This window comes from Lepidochelys kempii, chromosome 28, assembly GCF_965140285.1.
Source record: "Lepidochelys kempii isolate rLepKem1 chromosome 28, rLepKem1.hap1, whole genome shotgun sequence".
Taxonomy (NCBI): Eukaryota; Metazoa; Chordata; order Testudines; family Cheloniidae; genus Lepidochelys; species Lepidochelys kempii.
This window is the reverse complement of record NC_136407.1, coordinates 7,050,615-7,074,250: the sequence shown is the minus strand read 5'-3', so window position 1 is coordinate 7,074,250 and position 23,636 is coordinate 7,050,615. Positions and strand designations below refer to the sequence as shown.

The 23,636-nt window shown below is 51.4% G+C and overlaps 2 protein-coding genes and 2 non-coding genes across 4 annotated transcripts in view; 1 reads left to right on the top strand and 3 right to left on the bottom strand.

Annotated features, from left to right (window-relative positions):
* The window catches only part of LOC140904241 (uncharacterized), a 283,075-nt gene that overhangs the window by 133,029 nt on the left and 126,410 nt on the right, over positions 1 to 23,636 (top strand). The gene's annotated exons all lie outside the window — the stretch shown is intronic.
* The window catches only part of LOC140904264 (uncharacterized), a 51,799-nt gene that overhangs the window by 8,282 nt on the left and 19,881 nt on the right, over positions 1 to 23,636 (bottom strand). The window contains 4 exon segments of the mRNA XM_078850794.1: positions 508 to 634; positions 2,417 to 2,499; positions 5,053 to 5,116; positions 16,132 to 16,232. Coding sequence (XP_078706920.1) covers positions 508 to 634; positions 2,417 to 2,499; positions 5,053 to 5,116; positions 16,132 to 16,232 — 375 coding nt within the window.
* Positions 9,845 to 9,926, bottom strand: TRNAS-GCU (transfer RNA serine (anticodon GCU)). The gene has a single exon. It is a non-coding gene; the product is annotated as a tRNA-Ser (tRNA).
* TRNAG-UCC (transfer RNA glycine (anticodon UCC)) lies at positions 13,749 to 13,820 on the bottom strand. The gene has a single exon. It is a non-coding gene; the product is annotated as a tRNA-Gly (tRNA).

Sequence of the window (23,636 nt, the reverse complement as noted above, 5' to 3'; positions counted from 1 at the left end):
AACTTCTTGTGTTCCCTCCTCATCTCTCACTATCTCATCCCTCCCTGCTGCTTCTTAGCCCTAACCCTGCACACACCTTCCCCATGTCCTGGCACCCCAGAATTATTTACTCCCCCCATCTCCTCCCCTCCCATGGCTCTGTTCTCCCTTCACCTGTGGGGTCCTGAACGGCAACATTATACGCTCTCCTATCAAAAGAGGAGCTCATCTGACTCTCACACAAGCCATGCATTAGTCATACACCTATTTACTCAATTTAGAATTCTACAGGCAGCGTATTTTCCTCTTAAAATGAGGAAAAGGCAAGAAAGCTACAGTTATTAATGTAGCCAATAAGGATGGCACATGTCCAAAAATTATACACTAGTGGGTGGTAGAGAAGGCAAAAAAAGGGGGGCAAGGAAACTTGTCAAAACTTGTATGATGAATAAAGGTATAAAGTTATTACTACTCAGGTTCTTTAGAGACCCCACAGCTTCTAATAAGGAAGGGGACAGGACTCCTTACCCAGAAAGACCACCGTCTCATAGTTCTCCTGCATGACATCCCTGTAGAGGGCTCTCTGAGTGGGGTCCAGCAGAGCCCCCTCTTCCCTGGTGAAATACACAGCCACTTCCTCGAAAGTCATCAGCCCCTGAAAGAGCAAGAGTCCAACACTCAGGACCTGCTGCCCCACTCACAGCCCCACTATTCAGGGAATAGCAGCACCAGGTAAATGGAAGCTCCAGGAGGCACATGTTAACCGAGTCCCACCGCACCTTGCTTAGAGCAGCCAGAAGGCATCAGAAAGAGAGAACCTTTGTGTCTCCCAGCTGACAGATGGAGGCCGGGTCTTCACTTTTATCACATACCTACTACCCAGAGCTTGAAAAATGAGATGGTGCTGTCTCTGGACCCTGCTGGTGGCTCCCTGGTAGGAATCCCAACACTCTCCAAATAAAATACATGGAAGAAAGGGAAAGTCAATACTAAAGAATGTAAGTTAGAAGGTCAGAATTGTAGAAAATTGGTAAGGGAAGCTATCAGAAATCAATGATCAATCAATGAAAATGAGAACGAAGTTTTAAAAAATATATTAAGTACAAAATTAATCCTAACAATGGTAGTGGTAAATTACTAGATAGAAATGCCACAAAGATTGGGGGTGGTGGTAACTAATGAAGTGTCAGTAAATTCAGGCTCCAGCACTGAGAATCTGGGAAGTTTTCCCAGCCCTGACTGGAGCGTTATTTCCTTTTCCATTCCCAACTCCTGTGCCCTGAAATTAGGCCCTATCTGAAACTACACCCCACATTCAGCATAGTGGTACGATTATAATATGATTAGGACATAATTATGAGGCATTTCATGCAAGATGCATCACGTGTGGTGTCATTGGAAAAGTTATGATTTGCTGAATATGATTATCCTACCTGTGTGCATGGATCATGTTTGTATCTGAAGTTATGGATATTGACTATGTATCTGTATTTCAAATGTGGTTACTCTGGGTAACACCCACAACTAGCCTTTCAGGTACAACAATGAAGAAGCCAGACAGTGCTGATGGCTCATCAACAAAAACAATGGACCAAGGAAGAGCTTAGCCTTCCTGTGAATGTTTCAGCCGGCCTATGAGTCATGGCTACTATGACTCATCAGGGCATGCTAGGGCATGTGACCAGACCACATAAAACTGAACTCCATTTTGGTACCTGTATTTTTCCACGAACTGAACTGGGACGTGAGTTTGGAACCTAAGCTGGGGTGTGACATCATCTCTTGGCCTCATTCCCCACACAAGAGAACTCCTGGAAGCACCTGAGGAACAAAGACTGAACTGGGGGAAGTGTTGGTCCCAGAGTAAAGGGATTTCAGGCTTGTGTATGGAAACTTGGTGGACTACTTCTATCATCAGTCAGGGTGAGAAATTGCTAATTCAAATTCTATCCATCTAGTATGTTAGGCTTAGTTTGACTTTTTGGTTATTTGCTAAGTAATCTACTTTGATCTGTTTGCTAACACTTATCGCTGGGAAATTGGCCATTGTTTTCTATCTGTCCTTCAGTGACTTAGGTAAAGCACTCAGGTAACTTAGTTGGATGCATGGCGCCACCTGCTGTCATGTTGGGTGATAACAGGGCTTGTAGAGTCTGCCTGAATCTCCAGCAAAGCAGTGTGAGAAGGACCAGCCCAGCTTGAGGGTTAGAGGGCACAGTGGTTCCCAGAAGCCCCCCAGACTACACCTTGGGGTGACAACCCATCACACCCTACATTACACAAGTCTCAGCAGGTTTGTCACATCCTGTCCCCTCCCTTTCTCCATCTTAGATAGTTCCTGCCTCCCACGACCTCTAGCAGCTCCCACCCTCCTTTGTATTTACTGCTTCTCTCCCTCCAAGCAGAACCCACCACCAGCTCCCTGATAATCCCTTACCTGAGCCAGCTCCATTGCAGCCATTTCCTTCCCCCTGGGAGGAGGGGATGATCTGGAGTGAAATGTGGACATTATTCTGTAGCCTGCCAGGGCGAGAAGAGCAACGTGAGAGAAATCAGATGGGGTTTTTGTCCATTCTGCATGCCGATTCCCCCCAGGATTATTCCCTGCTAATGGACATTCTAGGTTCTGCCACACTGTGAAGCACAGAGTGACCTTATTCCAGTACAGGCCTAGCCCCCTCCCACCAGGGTGTAACCTCTGAGACATGGTGAAACCCTCCCAGTAGCAGAGTCTCTCTGTTACACTTATCAAGTTTGTGGAGCATACCAAGGTGGGAGGAGTTGCAAGTGCTTTGGAGGATAGAATTAAAATTCAAAACTTTCTGGACAAACTGGAGAAATGGTCTGAAGTAAATAGGATGAAATTCAATAAGGACAAATGCAAAGTACTCCATTTAGGAAGGAACAATCAGTTGCACACATTTCCCATTTTGTATGACTGCTTAAGAAAGAGTACTGCGGAAAGGGATCTGAGGGTCATAGTGAATCACAAGCTAAATATAAGTCAACAGTGTTACACTGTTCCAAAAAAAGCAAGTATCATTCTGGGTTGTATTAGCAGGAGTATTGTAAACAAGACACGAGAAGTAATTCTTCTGCTCTACTCTGTGCTGATTAGGCCTCAACTGGAGTAGTGTGTCCAGTTCTGGGTGCCACATTTCAGGAAAGATGTGGAAGAATTGTAGAAAGTCCAGAGAATAGCAATAAAAATTATTAAAGGTCAAGAAAACATGACCTATGAGGGAAGATTGAAATAATTGTGTTTTTTAGTCTGGAGAAGAGAAGACTCAGCAAGAGGTTATGGGTCTATTACAGGAGTGGATGAGTGAGGTTCTGTGGCCTGCGATGTGCAGGAGGTCAGACTAGAGGACCATGATGGTCCCTTCTGGCCTTAAAGCCTGTGAGTCCATAAACTGTGCCTTGTGTTGCACACACACTGACGGCGATCAGGGCCCCATCATGCTGCACATGGTAGAGAACCTGACTGAGATCAGCACCCCCATTGTACTGGGCACTGCACAGACAGAGAGGGACAGTCCTTGTCCCAAAGAGATCACAATCCAAGTAGACAATGGGTAGGAGGAAAACAGAGGGGGGCTGGGACTTCCCCAAGGTCACCAAGCGGGTCAGTGACAGAGCCAGGAACAGACCCCGGTAACTCCAGAGCCCCCTCACACACAGCTTGGAAAGTCCCCAGACCCAACTGTTTCAGAGTAACAGCCGTGTTAGTCTGTGTTCGCAAAAAGAAAAGGAGTACTTGTGGCACCTTAGAGACTAACCAATTTATTTGCATCCGATGAAGTGAGCTGTAGCTCACGAAAGCTTATACTCAAATAAATTGGTTAGTCTCTAAGGTGCCACAAGTCCTCCTTTTCTTTTTGAGACCCCACTGTATTAGGCTGCAGGAAGAGGTGGTTTGTCCAGGGATGCATAGGCTGTCTTGGCAGAGCAGCTCAGCTGCAGTCCCTGCACACAGCTGGGGGGGTGTGTCATGAGTCAGGAGAAGTCAGTGTCCAGTCCTGTGGGGCTGTGCTCCTGGCTCGTGCCTCTCCATTACCAGCTGCACTGTTCAGCCGGCCCCAGGTCTCCATGAGGTCACTGTTTTCATCCTCCCGCCGCAAGCCTTCAAACTGGGACATGGTGCACCCGTGCCAATCAGACTGCACTAGTATAAATTCTATTTCTAGCTGTCACGGACAGCCTGGGTGACCTTGGACACGTCAATGTTTCTCCTCCCAACTTTCGTCTATTTACCCAGCTGCCCACTCACTGGGGTCTCCTCTCTCTCTCTCCAGAGCTGCTCACCCCTAAGGTCTGTGTGGGTGGCCCCAGGGCCAAGGTAGCTCAGCTCTGGAAGAGCTAAACTGGGAGGAGAGGTAGATACGCTGGAGGGGAGGGATAGGATACAGAGGGACCTAGACCAATTGGAAGATTGGGCCAAAAGGAATCTGATGAGGTTCAATAAGGACAAGTGCAGGGTCCTGCACTTAGGACGGAAGAACCCAATGCACAGCTACAGACTAGGGACCGAATGGCTCGGCAGCAGTTCTGTGGAAAAGGACCTAGGGGTGACAGTGGACGAGAAGCTGGATATGAGTCAGCAGTGTGCCCTTGTTGCCAAGAAGGCCAATGGCATTTTGGGATGTATAAGTAGGGGCATAGCGAGCAGATCGAGGGACGTGATCGTTCCCCTCTATTCGACATTGGGGAGGCCTCATCTGGAGTACTGTGTCCAGTTTTGGGCCCCACACTTCAAGAAGGATGTGGATAAATTGGAGAGAGTCCAGCGAAGGGCAACAAAAATGATGAGGGGACTGGAACACATGAGTTATGAGGAGAGGCTGAGGGAGCTGGGATTGTTTAGCCTGCAGAAGAGAAGAATGAGGGGGGATTTGATAGCTGCTTTCAACTACCTGAAAGGGGGTTCCAAAGAGGATGGCTCTAGACTGTTCTCAATGGTAGCAGATGACATTACAAGGAGTAATGATCTCAAGTTGCAGTGGGGGAGGTTTAGGTTGGATATTAGGAAACACTATTTCACTAGGAGGGTGGTGAAACACTGGAATGCGTTACCTAGGGAGGTGGTGGAATCTCCTTCCTTAGAGGTTTTTAAGGCCTGGCTTGACAAAGCCCTGGCTGGGATGATTTAGTTGGGATTGGTCCTGCTTCGAGCAGGGGGTTGGACTAGATGACCTCCTGAGGTCCCTTCCAACCCTGATCTTCTATGAGCCTACGGAAGGAGGGGAGGGGAAAAGGGGGTCAGTTTGAAGCAATTTTATGGGACTGTTCAACACCTATATAGAAAGTGACAGGCCCCCCCCTTCACAGAGGCTGCAGGGGCAGTTTGAAGGGGGCTGGGGAGGGGGAAGGTCCCTGGACCAGGGAAGAGGCAGCAGCGGGGGATGGGCAGGTGCAACACACACACACACACACACACACCCCCTCCCCTGAAACGATCCTGTGCAGTTTTGTCTGCATAACGTTAATAAGATGTCACGTTTACTGTAATAACAACACCCAGAGACTCAGAGACACTCACACTCAGAGACCGTCGGAGACACACGCACACACTCAGAGACACGCACAGAAACACACTCCCACACAGGCAGACTCAGAGAGACGCACAGAGACACAGACACTCACACAGAGACACACAGTCACACGCGCTCTCACACTCAGACACACTCACACTCAGACGCACAGAGACACTGACAGACACTCACACACACTCACAGAGACACTCTCAGTCACACTCACACTCAGAGACGCAGAGACAGACACACACACACTCACATGCGCTCTCACACTCAGACACACTCACACACAGACACACTCAGTCACGTGCTGTCACACTCAGACACAGACACTCAGAGAGACGCACAGAGACACACTCACACACAGACACACTCAGTCACGTGCTGTCACACTCAGACACACTCACACTCAGAGACTCACAGAGACACAGACACTCACACACAGACACACTCAGTCACACACACTCTCACACTCAGACACACTCACACTCAGAGACTCACAGAGACACAGACACTCACACACAGACACACTCAGTCACACGCTCTCACACTCAGACACACTCACACTCAGAGACTCACAGAGACACAGACACTCACACACAGACACACTCAGTCACACACGCTCACACTCAGACACACTCACACACAGACACACTCAGTCACGCGCTGTCACACTCACACTCACACACAGACACACTCAGTCACACGCGCTCTCACACTCAGACACTCAGAGAGACGCACAAACACACACTCACACACAGACACACTCAGTCACACGCGCTCTCACACTCAGACACACACACAGACACACTCAGAGAGATGCACAGAGACACAGACACTCACACACTCACACAGAGACACACAGTCACACGCGCTCTCACACTCAGACACACTCACACTCAGACGCACAGAGACACTGACAGACACACTCACACTCAGAGAGACACTGACAGACACACTCACACTCAGAGAGACGCACAGAGACAGACACACACACACTCACATGCGCTCTCACACTCAGACACACTCACACACAGACACACTCAGTCACGTGCTGTCACACTCAGACACAGACACTCAGAGAGACGCACAGAGACACAGACACTCACACACAGACACACTCAGTCACACACGCTCTCACACTCAGACACACTCACACACAGACACACTCAGTCACGCGCTGTCACACTCACACTCACACACAGACACACTCAGTCACACGCGCTCTCACACTCAGACACTCAGAGAGACGCACAAACACACTCACACACAGACACACTCAGTCACACGCGCTCTCACACTCAGACACACACACACAGACACACTCAGAGAGACGCACAGAGACACAGACACTCACACACTCACACAGAGACACACAGTCACACGCGCTCTCACACTCAGACACACTCACACTCAGACGCACAGAGACACTGACAGACACACTCACACTCAGAGAGACACTGACAGACACACTCACACTCAGAGAGACGCACAGAGACAGACACACACACACTCACATGCGCTCTCACACTCAGACACACTCACACACAGACACACTCAGTCACGTGCTGTCACACTCAGACACAGACACTCAGAGAGACGCACAGAGACACAAACACTCACACACAGACACACTCAGTCACACACGCTCTCACACTCAGACACACTCACACACAGACACACTCAGTCACACACGCTCTCACACTCAGACACACTCACACACAGACACACTCAGTCACACGCGCTTCTCCCCGGGGGTGGCCGCCCAGAGACACGTCAACCCCCCCCCCCCCCCCGCCCACTACGGAGGCCGAACCGGGACCAACCAGCGCAGGCCCCGCCCCCGCTTCCGGCCTGGCCCCGGCCCGGCGGGGGGGTCTCGGCCCAGTTCCCCCCCCCCGAGGTGCGGCTCGGACCCAGGCCGGGCGCCCCGCCCCCACCCCGCCCGGCTCTTACCGGCTCGGCCCCGCGCGGGCCCCGGAAGTGCGGCCACGTGACGGTTCTGGCCGTTAGGGCGGTTGCAGGGCGGGGCTGCGAGGCGGCGCTGCCCCCCCCGCTCCGTTGGGGGCGGGGTTCTCCACAGCCCCGCCCCCTTCCCCCCCCGCCCCGCCCCGGTATCCCGGCTCCCCCCGCGGGGTCTGCGCTGGGGGGGGCCGGGCATTAACCCCGCCCTGCCCGGGGGGGGAGGGGCAGCCCCTGGGCCGGAGCCTGCAGGGAGCGAGCTCGGAGCCCCCCCAGCCCGGGGGGGGGCAGATGGGGGGAGACGAAGAGGCCGGCGGGGGGGGAGATGGGGGGACGGGATCGGAGGGAGATGGGGGAAGGGGGGTGACCGTGGGGCTGGTGTGAGGTGGCGCGGTGTAGGGGGGTGCAGTGGGGGGGTCGCTGTGGGGGGCATATGGGGTTAGAGTGGGGGGGTGCAGTGGGGGGTGTGGGGGTGCAGTGGGGGGCACTGTGTGGCTGTGTAGGGGTCCTGTGGGGGTTACAGTGGGGGGGCCGATGGGGGGAGACAGGACGGGGGGAAGGGAGGGGACGGGGGGGGGAGACGGGAGCGGGACTAGGGGAAGGAAGCAGAGAGATGGGACTGGGCGGAAGGGGGGAGTCGGGACCTGGGGGGGAGGAAGGGGGGAGATGGGACTGGGGGGAAGGGAGAAGATGGGGGGGAGACAGGACTGGGCGGAAGGGGGGAGACGGGACCTGGGGGGAGATGGGGGAAGAGGGGAGACGGGATCTGGGGGGGAGGAAGGGGGAAGATGGGGGGGAGACAGGACTGGGGGGGAATTGGAGGAGACAGGACTGGGCGGAAGGGGGGAGACGGGACCTGGGGGGAAGGGAGAAGATGGGGGGAGACAGGACTGGGCGGAAGGGGGGAGACAGGACTGGGCGGAAGGGGGGAGACGGGACCTGGGGGGAAGGGAGAAGATGGGGGGGGAGACAGGACTGGGCGGAAGGGGGGAGACGGGACCTGGGGGGAAGGGAGAAGATGTGGGGGAGACAGGACTGGGCGGAAGGGGGGAGACAGGACTGGGTGGAAAGGGGGAGACGGGACCTGGGGGGAAGGGAGAAGATGGGGGGGAGACAGGACTGGGCGGAAGGGGGGAGACAGGACTGGGCGGAAGGGGGAGATGGGACCTGAGGGGAGATGGGGGAAGAGGGGAGACGGGACCTGGGGGGGAGGAAGGGGGGAGATGGGACCTGGGGGGGAGGATGGGGGGGAGATGGGACTGGGGGGAAGGGAGAAGATGGTGGGGAGACAGGACTGGGGGGGAATTGGAGGAGACAGGACTGGGCGGAAGGGGGGAGACGGGACCTGAGGGGAGATGGGGGAAGAGGGGAGACGGGACCTGGGGGGAGGAAGGGGGGAAATGGGGGGAGACGGGACCTGGGGAGATGGGGGAAGATGGGAGGGGGAGACGGGACTGGGGGGAAGAGAGAAGATGGGGGGGGAGACAGGACTGGGGGGAATGGAGGAGACAGGACTGGGCGGAAGGGGGGAGACGGGACCTGAGGGGAGATGGGGGAAGAGGGGAGACGGGACCTGGTGGGGGAAGGGGGTAGATGGGGGGAGACGGGACCTGGGGAGGAAGGGGGGAGATGGGGGGAGACAGGACCGGGACCCCAGACTCGCTGCTGGCCCATCCAAGGTATCCACGCTCCCAAGGACTCTCCCAGGAACCGTATACAATGCAGACTTCTCCAAGATAGCCCGGAGACAATGGACACTGCTTGACTCATAATGTAGCAATGCAGCTTCCTAGCAAGTTGGAAGAAACTATGAAAGAGGGGAAGAGACATCATGACTTGGCCTCTCTCCCCCACAACTCAACACTTGGAGGACAAAGACTGAACTAAAATAATTCAGAGATCAGAAGAGAATAATAATAATCCGTTCAAATCAAAGTCCCCAAACAGACTAGTATTGGTTTTCCAGCAGAAAATTTTCCATTTGGGGGATTTTGTTTTCCCAGTCAGACCTTGCCAAGGGAAGCGGAGAGAAAATGTTTGACTTGCCTCCTTCAGAACAGCTTGGCCTAGACACTCTAGCTGTGGGTCACTGTCGTGGCCTTGCTGAGAAAAGGGGCAGTTTAATCATTTGGGGAGGTCCCAGAGTGTTTGGGGGAGATTATGAGGATGTTACCTTTTGAGATAAAAACTAAGAAATACAGGACTAGAGAATTCTTTTTGAAATCTGGAATTTAGGCACTTGATTTAAAGCACGGGGGTCAGAGTTCCTGAGAAGGTTTTTGGTTGCAGGAAGCAATGTGACTTGGTCTGTCATTGCACCAAAGGGGGAGATGGTTGCTTGTGAAGGAAGAGAGAAGACTGAACGCCTTCGATGGGGGTGGGATTCGAACCCACGCGTGCAGAGCACAATGGATTAGCAGTCCATCGCCTTAACCACTCGGCCACCTCATCTGAGCTGCCAAGGCTGGGACAGGAGGAGAAATCGAAGGCCAGCAGAGGTCGGGACAATAAGGCGTTTTTAAATATTAAGTGGAAGCAGGGTCTGAATGAGCTCCCCCCTCACATCTAGTGAGGAGCTGGGGGAAAGACTTCAGGAACAGATCGTGTTTGCAGAGACCCGCTTACTCCGCCTAGGTACACAGCATGATGGGGCGGCTTTGCCAAAAGGACCAGTTTTGGCTGGGGCTGGGTTACAAATCACATGAGTGCAATGAAATGTTATTATCCTTCCTGTATGAGTAAAGGGCGGCAGAACACACCAAGGCCGTCCTGATGGAAGGGCTAGGTGGGTGAGGAATACCTTTTATTAGAAGTGATTGAGGGCGTCACCCTAAACCAGTGGTCCCCAAACTTTTCACACTGTGCCTTCTTATCTGTGTCTGTGGCCCCTCAGCAGCCACGGTCGAGAACCAGAGCTGGGACCGGGGCCATGGCTTGCTGGGGAGAGGGGTGTGGACAGGGATAAGGGGGTTGAGACCAGGCCAGGAGCCAGGGGCCCAGGCTGGGGGCAGGGTTGGGGTAGAGCTGGCGGCTGAGTGGTGCTCCCTCCCTGCCCTCCATGGGGGCTGGCTTGGGCCCTGAGGTGCCCCCATGAACGTTCCTCTATACCCCCTAGGAGGCATTCCCCACATTTTGGGGACCACTGCCCTAAACTGAACCCTACTTGCTAAGCAGCTGCTTCCACGCCTTCCACCCATGACCCCATCCACTATGTCACCTCTGTTCCACCCTTTCCCCCACTGGCCCCACCCTGCTCACTCCTTTACGCCCCCGAATGATCCTCAAAATATTATTAATTTCCAACCCACACCCATTGGAGGTCTGGGCATCCCCAGTTGAACTGCTCTGCATCCACCTTCCCAGGAGAAGTGCCGTTCTTGGACAGTCCCAGACTTGGAAGTCTGTGAAATTCAGATTATGAGCAGCAAACCTGGCTCCCCGCACCAGGAGGGATTTGGGAGTTTTGTTCCTTTCACTTTACAGTAACAGAGAGAAAGGGGACCAGCGAGCCAGAAACATGCCAGGGGTGGGGGGGAGGTGATGCTCCGGCTCGCTTGGCCCCGGGCCACGCCCCACCCAGGCCCTGCTTCCAGGGACAATGGCCATGTGATCCAGAGCCCCCCTCCCTGCCCGGCATGCTCGGCCCCTGTCCCCAGTAGCTGAGTCCAGGCAGGGAGTGGGCCAGAGAAGCCGACGAACTTGCAGGGGCGGGGAGGAGAAGGGAGGACAGAACCCGCCCCCCGGACGACATGTCGCAGGGAGAGGGCAGAGATCATGGACATCATGGCCACGTAGAGTATTCTGACTGCGTTGGTTTGGGTTGTGTCTCGGAGGGGAGTTCTTTCTTTCTTTCTTTCTTTCTTGGACCCTGGTTTTTATAATGAAACTTGAGCCCTGCTTAGCAATACCTTGACCAATCTTTGTAACAAAACAATATTTCCCACCAGTCTTAACCCACCACCTAGGAGTTCATTTAAATGTTGACAAAAGCAAATGAAAGGCCAGACCGTGACAACTATAGGTAGACGAACGGAAGTATTACAAACTAAAGCACAGACAAAGCAATCAGTGGTACCTTTTGAACGAAATTGCTGGCATGTCGTTTTGCCAGACAGAGCAGAGGTGCTGACTTTCTAATGTGCCAGGGGATGCCCCCCCCCCCCCGCGGCTCCACCCCTGTGGCTGTGGGTTCAATCCATTCCATCGCCAGGTGGTTCTTTCGTATCATTTCCCAGGACCAGGATGGGGGTCATCCCAGGGTAATGTGGAAGCTCTTGAAGCCCCGAACCACTTCTGCCACCAAGATCGGGCATGGAGACCCTCTCCCCCCGAATGCCATATGGCATTAGCTGTATCGGGGGACGGGGAGTATCTCAGTGGTAGGGCACACGCTTTGCACATATGCCTTAGTGTAATAATTCTGCAGATGAACTGTTCTAAGATTATCACTATTTTAGGGCAGGGCTCCCTGACATTTATGTAAAGATGGGATCTTATCTAACTAGGGAAATCTAAGATGTTTATACCACAATCAGCTACATGGTCAGTGGACGTTCGTTGCCCGAAACACTGGATATCAAGAGCCCTGTGACTCTCTTGGGAAAGGAGTTTTATGAATATTTTTAACAGGTTTCCCCCCACCCAAATACTGCAATAGACTCTCTAAGTGCATATTGAAAATGGTTATTAATGGGGGCCTCTAAAGTGAGTGTCAGACTCATGATACAGCAATATCTGAACCGTGGTACGCAGGGGAATGGTGTGGAAGATCCCTGGGAACAGAGAGGAGCTGAAGTCCCTCAGAGTTAGGGGAAGTAGGCAATGCGGAGTGACAGGGTTCACACCCTGCACAGATGGACTGAAGGAATCGGCATCTACCGGGGGCTGAGGGCTGGGATGGGGCTGCATGGGCAGTAGAATGGGAGGCAGGTTGGGACTGAGGAACCCAGGGAACATTTCAACCCTTAACAACACAAAACACACAAACGCTCCCGAGTCTCTCCCAAGGAATTAACATTTCTTTGCAGAATGCCCAAGGTTTTAACAGAAATGAGTGAAACCAAAGGGCCAGACGATGGCGCCAGAAGCTAAGGAACGAAAAGCCCCAGGATTTCTTTGTGTGCCTTGGTGCTGAAAAGGGATTTGGTTCCGCTCATTGTATTGCTGTGGCCGGTGACATCCCAGGAAGGAGCTATGTCAATGACTGTGACACTAGGTGTGAGGAGGCTTTAATCTGATTCCAATGGAATAATGATTTTACACCTGAGTCATTAGCGGCAGCTTCCCAAGGGCAATTCCAATTGGTTCCTCCCAGAGATGGGTGGTCGGGGAACAGGGAATCTCTCTGGGTCCCACTGTCAGTTCTCCAGTCTTTCTCCCTCCCCCACACTATCACAGGCCCCCACTATTAATGAACTTATGGATATAAACTGGCCATCAGCAAGTTTTACCTTGACATTAGGTGAAGGTTTCTAACCACCAGAGGAGTGAAGTTCTGGAACAGCCTCCCAAGGGGTGCAGTGGGGGCAAAAAACCTAACTGGCTTCAAGCCTGAGCTTGGTAAGTTAATGGAGGGGATGGTGTGAGGGGACTGCCTACAGCGGTGTGTGCCTGATCTGTGATTGCTAGCAGCAAATATCTCCAACGGCCGGTGATGGGACAATAGATGGGCAGCGCTCAGAGTTACTACAGAGACTTCTTTCCCAGGTGTCTGCCCGGTGCATCTTGTCCACATGCTCAGGGTCTAACTGATCACCATATTTGGGGCTGGGAAGGAGTTTTCCCCAAGGGTAGATTGGCAGAGACCCTGGGGGGGGGTTCGCCTTCCTCTGCAGCATGAGGCATGAGTCACTTGCAGGTTTCAACCATTGTAAATGGTGGATTTTCTGTAACTTGACATTTTTAATCCATGATTTGAGGACATCAGTAACTCAAGCAGAGCTTAGGGGTCTATTACAGGAGTGGGTGGATGGGGTCCTTTGGCCTGCAAGGTGCAGGAGGTTGGACCAGATGATCACGCTGGTCCCTTCTGACCTTAAAGGCTCTAAGTCTAAACAGGAGAGGGAAGTAAAGGAAACATTTTAAAAAATAAACCAAACATTGTACTACAAGGATGACTCCAACAGCTCACTGTATAGTCCCGCCCCTTTCTTCCTCCACTGGGGGTCGAATGACCTGCTGGGATTTGGGACATTAATTCTCTCTTTCCATTGATAAACTGATACAACGTGACAGAAATTAAACCAATTCCCGGCCAAGAAAAGAGCACATCCCTGCATTGGCCGGGAATTGAACCCGGGTCAACTGCTTGGAAGGCAGCTATGCTCACCACTATACCACCAATGCCTCTGGGGAGAGTGTCTCCTACGTGCCAGTTATGCCAAATGACTCACGCCTGCAGCGCTCAGGAGCTGGCCGGACAGGCTGGAGGCGGCCTGTCAGCTGGGAGCGGAGACGGGCTCCCAGCGTGACGGACAGATGGGGACACGGGGTCCACACCCTAGCCTGCGGTAGCGTCCACCCCACCTCTGCCCTCTGAGACGGGCGATGAAAATCCAGGACCAGAATGGCAAATTTCACCGCAGAAGGAAGGAGAGAGCTCTTTCTAAAGACCTTGGGCGTTGGTTCCTGCTACGCACAGGAGGGTTTGCTGCTGCTGACGATGCCGATCCTTGGGCTCTGCCCGGCTAAGGAACGACTCAGGCTGTTGCTCAAGTGGAGCCAGGAGATGATTTTTTGACAGGGACGGCTGCCTCGTCTTAAGGGTGTTCGTCGGTCACCTTCTAATCTAGCGGGTGCTTGGTACGTGCAGGCAGCCCCCGCTCCTGGGTCTCTCCCGAGGAAATAAAGTTTCTGCGCAAAAGCCCAACGCTTTTCACCGAAAGGAGGGAAAGGAAATGGCCAGCAGGACATAAGGAAAGTAGCAATTCTTAGGGGTGATCCATTATTTTTTGTCGAGGTCCAAATGTCTTGCTCCAGAGAAAATAATAATAAAAAATAACAATAACGATAATAATCGGTAGATAAAAAGATTTCGGCATCCGTTCGAAAGCGTCTGGCAGTCCAGATTTGGCCTGCCATCTGCCTGTTGATTACCCCTCTTCTACACGCATTGACTCTGAGAGGTGATTTCTTTCCACTCTCTCGGCTTTGAAGAGCGGGTCAGTTTTACCCTCGGTGTCCTACCAGGCTGACCAAGCCATGTTATCGACGACGGCGACACTAGGATTGAAGGATTATATCGTATTATAAAAAACTGTAAAGAAAGATGTTGTCTGAACGTGAGCTTTCCGTTCTGAACGGCCGGTTCCCCCAATTCAATTCCAAATGCTCGTCTAGAAATGCCCCCGGGACCCCCGCACTCCCCAGCAGGAGTGAAAGGAGAAACCCCCCCGCTCTGCCCTTAGCTCCAGGCTGATTCATCAGGGGTGGGGGGAATGGACTTCTTCACTGCTGAGCGGGGAGCCAGGGCAGTTCTCTGGGAATCAAGGTTCCCAGCCTGACCCAGTGGCTTCATTGCTCCCCGGGGCCCTGGAGGCTCAGACAGTCCCAGAGGCCAGGCAGCTGCTCAGTGAGCTTCCCCCGTGCGGCTGGCCGTGCCTGAATATCCCACTCTAAGAGCCTGAGTTCAGCCATCAGCAAAGGCAGCAGCTTTGCTCCCTCCTTCTAAACAGCGTTCCCAGGCAGTGGTTCTCAACCAGGGGTCCCCGACTGAGGGGGCAGCAAGCAGGTTTCAAGGTGGGGGGGGGGTCCGCCAAAATAAACCAGAAAGCAGGGCCAGCCTTAGACTTGCTGGGCTCAGGGCAGAAAGCTGAAATCTGAGCCTGACCACCCAGGACTGAAGCCAAAGCTGGAGCAAATTCCGTTCACGGGGGGGCCCTGTGTTGTGGGGCCCTGCGCAATTGCTCTGCTGGCTACCCCCTAACGACCGCCCTGGCTTTCGATCTACTGGGCGTGGGCCAGGGGCCACAGAAAGATCAAGGTTGGGCACCCCTGCTCCAGGGAATCCTGGAGACTAAAGACTCAGTCCGACTCGGGGCTTTTGCCAGGAGGCTCGTGAGAGGTATTGTTTTCCGTAAAGCCCGCCCCTCACAGCGACACTCCATAGCCCTCCCGCTTACAGCCCCTCTCCTCACACTGACACCCCCATGGACCCTCCCCCTCGCAGCCCCTCGATTCACACTGATACCCCATAGCCCTCCCCGCCGAGCCCCTCCCCTCACACATAGAGGGACTTGTTTGCTGGAGCACATATTAAACCCCCCCAGTGCAAGGACTCTCCCAGCTAGTCAGGTCCATACGTGGGTCCCTCTTTTCATCACACCAGATGACTCCCTTTGAGCAACTACCTTTTGAGGCCAACAAGAAACCTTCCAGTTTGGGCTCATTCATGCACCACATTCACTCGTCCTCCTTGGCTCATTCACGTCTGCTGTGAGGCGTGATACCCTTTGTCTCCCTGCCTCGCCAACAATCCTGTTTCTCAAGATTGAACCCAAGACCAGAAACTTGCTGCAGCTTATGCAGCCCTGTAGAGAATTCAGAGACACAAAGAGAAGATCCATAGGTGACCTCGGCAAGCCACATAAGAATGGCCAGACTGGGTCAAACCAAAGGTCCATCTAGCCCAGTATCCTCCTCCTCCTCCCTCTGTTACCTGGGGCTCTTTCAACCCAAACATCTTGATAACTGTTACTCTATGCGAGATGGTGTCAGGAAATATATCAGGGGAGACACGACCGTCCGACCGATCGATGGCTGGCACAAACAGGACAACACAAGAGTGCTTTCACTTAAAGCTAAACTTTACTTAGTCTCAAGCACTTACACATGTCCATGACAGGTTAGTAAGACACCCCCAACCCTTGATAATTACCAAAGCTGAGTGTGGCTCTCGAGTGACACAGCGGCAGGCTTCTGGTGGCCAAATCTTCCATCTGCCGGTGGGGACTGCAAGATGTATCCAGAGGGAGAGTCCAAAAGAGTCCAACTACCTCAAACTTTCCCCCCTGATTTATACATTAGTAATAAAATGACATGTCCCTTCAAGCAAACTTGTTAAGCAAGCAGTTTCAATGGTCAAGCAAGAGGTTCCTTCTGATTATCGATTAACCAGGTGTGGGTTCTTCCAGAGTTTGCAGCCTTGAGGCCCCAATAGACATTCCTGGGGCACATCCTGCTCTTCTAAGATGCATCAGCAACAAACACAATTCTTATCAGGAAGGACGCAGGGTCAAGCTGCCCTTTCTGTGGCACCCAAAACTCCCTGCCCTCCTGCCTTGGTCAAGTCGAGACTGCTGAATGACCAATTTACAGCCTGCTGACTTGGCTGCTTTTAGCAATAAGCCATAGTGGTTTCAGGCACTTTACTGCTTTGCCAAAACCTCCCCGTACACCTCTTATCTCTCAGTGCCACTAAATCTCCACACCTAGACAGCCGGTCCATCCGCTGCACCCCAATCCCCCATGCTTAAGCCTCCCTGCCAAATCCTGCACCTGGGTCCATAGAACTAAGTCTCACATCTCGCTGGGAACTCGACTTCTTGTGCCCAGAGTGTCTCTGCCTCCCTTAGTAGATGACCCGGGAAACACAGCGTCTGCCTTTTCTAAAGAAGTGCTTGGAGAGGCTGGGTGTTTCTCTGCTTCTCGCCAGCTGGGGAAAAATCTCCTGCCCCACTGCAAAAGTGAGCACCTTGACTGGGAACGGCCACAGGCCCCACCAGTGGGGCTGGCCCTGCTTTCCTACTGTCTTCTGATGTTGGCCACAGAGCATCAGCAGCCACCCCACATGCTGCCCTTCGGGTGGGTGTTTGGCATGGCAGGGAGCAGGCTGGCCGGGTGTCTTTGTGGCTGTCTGCTGGCCAGGCATAGGCATGGTCCGCCCCTCCTCTTGCCTCACCCTGGGTTGCTCTGTGGCTTTTAAGCCTTCCCTTGGAGCTGCCAGCACCAGACACCTGTGCTCTAGGTGCCCAGAGGAGGAGAGGTGCGCTGGGCGCCAGCCTGGGACCCTTCCTCCCTCCTGCCTAGCCCTGACTATGAAGCCTGGCCCTGGCCCTCCTGTCCATGTGGGCAAGAGGAAAAGTGTGGCAGCAAGCACAAGGGTCAAACTTGTGGGCATCAGGTGAAGCAGCGAGAATCCCAACCATCAGGTCAAACCGCAGGATTGCAGGCATCGGTAGCCAGGGCGGCAAGTTCTAGAGGCCCAACCCACTGCGGCCATCCCAACTGAAAACCTGGCTCCAGTGGGCATGAGTCACCCAGCAGGAGGGCAAAGATTCGCAAACAAAGACAAGGTCCCACTGAGATTTGAATTCGGATTGCAGGATTCAGAGTCCTGAGTGCTGACCATTACACCATGGAACCAGCTTGTGCTGTTTTCTCTGGACATCTGTGACCCTCACAGGGCTGGCTTGTAGAAGGGGATTGTTGGCTCCTTACTAAAACTTAGTGGGGTTTTTTGGTTGGCTAGTTCCCAGTACCAAAAGAAAGGGGAAGGGTCAATGGGACTGACAGTCCCCAGGGGCAATGGGGAGAGGCCAAAGCTCCAAGCTTGCCTGACTGACAGGAGTCGCCAGGCCAGGCGGTCCCATCCTACATGTGAGCTGGAACTACCTGGGCCAGAGTGGGGCTGAGCTAAGGAGAGGGCAGGAGCCGAAGAAAAGCCGGGGAGCAGAGCTGTGGTGGGGTAGTGTGAGAAACTGCTACTTGTAGGAATTTACTACCTGTAGCAGTTACTCATATGTAAGAGATGGTAAAAACTGCCATCTGATGTAATTTGCTACCAGTAGCAGCTTCTGATACCTTCGGTTGTTCTAACTTGTCCTAATTTGGTACTTCTCGCCTTTCCCATCTTCTGGTACAGAGGTAGCAAATTGTTACCAGTAGCCATTATTGATCCCTAGGGTTGTTCTGATTTGATGACTTGTCCTAATTTGCTAAAACTTAATAGTGGTGGGGGATGGACGCATAAAGCCTACTGTTGCCAAACGACCCTGCCTGGTGTACATCTGTATCAACTGCCTCTTAATACATGAGGTTAAAAAATAGAGTGAGGTCATTCAAACATCATTTATCTTGCAGCTTCATTTACTGTGCTCACAGTGGAGGATCCTGACATTGTTACTTCTGCCCAAGTGACCTGTGGGTTGGATTCATTGTAGTGGGAAGCGGGACATGTGGGGGATAATTTAAATTCTTAATTTCCTTAGGGTTCGCCTTCAATATACTTGTATGGTGGTGTAATTTATCACCATGACAGTTCTATTTTATTTATTACAATAGCACCAGTAAGTCACACAAGTCACACAGTAACTGCAGCGAGTCTATGCTGACATAACTTGAGTTAAAATAGGCTTGTACTGTAGATATGGCCTTCGGTCTATGAAAGGTTTGGGAAAGGTAACAGGAAAAGGATGAGGGGAGACCAAGTTTCATTCACGTGTTTAGCTCCAGCTTTTGTGGAAGTGGCCATACGGCACCCGAAAGGCTCAGGATCAAAGAGACACCTAAGAACAAAATATCATGTCTTAATTACCATTTCTTGACCTCAGGGTGTATAATTCAGGTTTTTAGAATTCTTGTGGTTGTCAAACCCTCTTGGGGTTGTAGATGTGTGTTCATTATTTTTTGAAGGCCAAAACTATAAAGGGGTTCAACAAAGAATTAGATCAGTTCCTCAGGATAGGTGCATCAGCTATGAGCCGAGAGAATCAGGGATGCATCCCCATGCTCTGGGTGTCCCTAAACCTCTCGACTGCCAGGGCGGTTCACACAGTGATTGCCTCTTGTGTTCATTCCCTCAGAAGCACCTGCTGCTGGCCCCTGCCCGAGGACACAGTCCTGTACTAGACGGAGTATTCGTCTGACCCATTGCAGCCGTTCTAACGTTCAGCAAAAGTGACAATAGATTTTTGCCTTGTAGACGGATGTTACATGAAAGATATACTGCCTTTATGGAAGACGTGTGAATCCAGTTCTACACACAAGCAATGGCAAGTGGAAAAACACTAAGGGCTGCACTGAGAGGCAACAAAGCAGTTGCAAAAGGCAATCACCATTGGTGGATTGAATAAAAAAAACATTTTGAGACCAGCCCAGAAATTCAGTCAGGCTGGAAGTCAGATGATCCAGCAGAATAAACTTCTGCTCTAAGAAGAAGTTAGAATTAAAAATTCCAAATTAGAAATCTCAGTAAAAAACATCCCAAGTGCAATGCTAGAAACACAGATGTCATTGCTAAAACTAGCAAGTACTTATAGCTGCATATTTTCAAAGAGTACTTGTTGGTAAAATAGAAATGAAATAGCAGAATGATATGCATCTGCACAATAACAAAGCTAAATGATGAAGTGATAAGAGTATTTCAAGGAATCCCAGGAGCAGATAAGATAAATTTGTGAACTGCTATGACTATAAACAATACAGTGATAAAGTTCAGGTCAAATCAGTAAATCAATGAGTTAACGAGGATATTGCATTGGAATCAAGTCATCAATTTACTCAAACCATCGGATTAATACAGCAGAAAATCAACCCTTATAAATCCCAAAAGAGCAACCCAAGAAGGCAGGTGCATATTTAGTGATGCCAAAACCCCAATCAGAGATTTTTACCCAGGCAATGCAACCCAGATTTAGCCAGCTGAATATTTCAATACTAAAACCAAATTATTGCTTATATTTTGCCTACAACCTCAAAGCTAATTAGTTTTCACTATTGTGCAGCTAATACTTCAACTCGCCCTCTCACCCCAAAACATATACAGACCGTAGAGAGACATTAGTAAAAGAAGTTCAAACAGCTCTCGCTGAACAATGCATATCAGACAGCTCAATTCCTTGCAATGCTTCCATAGGTGAGGAGCACGCATTCAGTCATTTCATAGGGCAGAGTTTTAAGGCTATGAAGATTTTGGGAACTATTCTTCCTAGTATCTTCCCTTTGCAGATTTCAGAGGTGTTCACACGCTCACATTCTGTTACACCCCAATCTAATAGAAGGGCTGGGAGGTCTCCACGTTCATAAAAAGAAACAGACAAAAAAGAGAAAAAGGAACAAAATGTTTCTAAGGTTATAAGGGGTTGGATCTCTGCACCTCTCGGTCTTTGGATTCACCTGGAGTAGGAACCGTAGCTGCGGTTTAGGAACCAGGTAATGCAATAGATGGTCCAGCACGTGGGGCTAGCAGGCTGTTCAGGTACAGGGAGACTAGTGAAGGCTGCATAGCCTGTCGACGTTGTGCTTCATTCCCCAGAGGGGATCAGTGCTGGGATCCTGGCAGTCAGTCTCTCTGAGGCTATGTCTACACGGGCAGACTTACAGAGCTGGGAGTTACAGTGCCGCTCAGAGAGCACTGAAGGGAAACTGCTATTGTGTGTTCACACTGTCAGCTGCCTGCACAATAGCGTGTTCACACTTGTGGCACTTGCAGAGGTGTTCAGAGCGGTGCACTCTGGGCAGCTATTGCACTGAGCATCGCTTCCTTTTCTGCCGCTAAGAGTTGTGAGAAGGCAGAGTGGGTCACGGGGCATCCGGGGTCCTGTCCCAATGCCCTGTGATGCATTGCTTCATGTCCCAGCAATCCCTGTGCTTCCGTCCACATTTGGCGCCATCTTTCAAAGGTTGGTGTACTGCACACTCTGCCTCTCCATGCTGCAGCAATGGATCCCGCACTGTTGACCAATATGCTACATGTCACACATGGCAGTGGAGTTATTCCTTAAACTACAAAGGCAGAGGAGGTCGACAGTGATCTCGCCACCCGTAGTGGCTACGACACGAGATTGCTTGTGGCGTTCACAGAGGTGCTGGCCACCGTGGAATGCCACTTTTGGGCTTGGGAAACAAGCACTGAGGGGTGGGATCACATCGTCATGCACATCTGGGATGACGAGAAGTGGCTGCAGAGCTTTCGGATGAGGAAAGCCACAGTCCTCCATCTAGCCCAGCATGCTGCCTGAGAGTGACCAGTGCCAGATGCATCAGAGGGAATGAACAGAACAGGCTTCCTGACCTGCAAGCTGAAGGTCTGTCACCCTTACCTTTAACAATATTGTTGTTGATTCCCACTCATTCTATCTTACCACACCTCCCCTGAGGTCTCTGGGCAAATCAGGAGTGAACCACTCCTTTGATACAGACATATCCCAATCCAGCTGAATTGAGGCAGACTTTGGGCCAATGTCAGTTTGGAAAAGGCCTGCTTCACCCAGCAGGTTTCTCAGAGTATCTGTTACTGTGAACCGCACCTAGTGTGGATGTGTGAACCCCAAAGATATCAAACATGAAAGAAACACAAAGCCAGTTCTGAGGAGGTTTCCAGAGCCAGGACTGAGAGTTAAACAGCTGGAAGGAAAAGGGGCCTCTGGCCCTATAAAAATAACTAGCTGCAAAAACAAAACAAAAATTACATTAAAAAACCAACCCAGAAAAGCTCCCATCACACGTCCATCACCATTGTAGATTCTGACATCTCCTGCCTAATGTGACATCTTTGCTTTGCGAACAAGAGACCTCGAGAACTCTGTGGCTGTTACCCTCTAACTGGGTAAAAGGCTACAGATCTTGTCTCAAGTAATTTTCCTCTTCAGGGAAGATTTATTTTAAAATTTATCAGAATAAATTCCATTTTAAATAGAAATAATTACCATCCAAGTGTGCTGCTTGCCTTGAGCTAGAATTCAGGATGTGACAGAGTGTCTGCTGAGACTGATCAAGCCCTCGGACTGCTAGGCCTTCCTACTTCTCCACTGGTTACCAACGATACTGCCAAAAATGGCCTTGAGTGGGTCACCACCACACCCAGTGGCTCTGGGAAGAAGGATAAAGGAGTTTGAGGTGCAAGTCATGTTCTTCTCCATCCTCCCTGTTGAAGGAAAAGGCCCAGGTAGGAACTGTCGAATTGTGGAGGTAAATGCGTGGTTACGCAGGTGGTGTTGGATAGAGGGCTTTGGATTCCTCAGCCATGGCATGTTGTTCCGGGAAGAAGGATTGCTAGGAAGAGATGGGATCCACCTAACGAAGGGAGGGAAGAACATCTTCACAGACAGGGTTGTTAACCTAGTGAGGAGGGCTTTAAACTAGGTTTGCCAGGGGACAGTAACCAAAGCCCTGAGATAAGTGGGGAAGTGGGATACCGGGAGGAAACACAAGGAGGAGGATGCAACAGAGGGGGCCTCCTGATTCATACTGAGAAAGCAGGGCAATTGGTTAGTTATCTTAGATGCATGTAAACCAACGCAAGAAGCCTGGGAAACAAGCAGAAAGATTTGGAAGACCTGGCACTGTCAAAGAAATATGATGTGATTGTAATAGACTTGGTGGGGCAGTTCACATGACTGGCACGCTGTCATGAGGTAGATGAGGCTTTATTTGGACAACTAACAGAAGTTTCCAGATCACAGGCCCTGGTTCTCATGGGGGACTTCAATCACCCCGACATCTGCTAGGAGAATAATACAGCGGTGCACAGACAATCCAGGCAGTTTTTGGAGAGTGTTGGGGACAACTTCCTGGTGCAAGTGCTGGAGGAACCAACCAGGGACCGTTCTCCTATTGACGTGCTGCTCACAAACAGGGAAGAATTGGTAGGGGAAGTAGAAGTGCGTGGTAACCTGGACAGCAGTGACCATGAGATGGTTGAGTTCAGGATCCTCACAAAAGGAAGAAAGGAGAGTAGCAAAATATGGATCCTGGACTTCAGAAAAACAGACTTTGACTCCCTTAGGGAACTGATGGGCAGGATCCCCTGAGAGGCTAAGATGAGGGGAAAAGGTGTCCAAGAAAGCTGGCTATATTTTAGAGAAGCCTTATTAAGGACACAGAAACAAACCATCCCATTGCGCAGAAAGAATAGCAAATATGGGAGGTGACCAGCTTGGCTTAACAGTGAAATCCTTGCTGATCTTAAACACAAAAAAGAAGCTTACAAGAAGTGGAAGACTGGACAAATGACCAGGGAGGAGTATAAAAATATTGCTCGAGCATGCAGGGGTGTAATCAGGAAGGTCAAAACACAACTAGATATGCAGCTAGCAAAAGATGTGAAGGGTAGCAAGAAGGGTTTCTACAGCTATGTTAGCAACAAGAAAAAGGTCAGGGAAAGTGCGGGACCCTTAATGAACGGGGGAGGCAACCTAGTGACAGAGGATGTGGAAAAAGCTG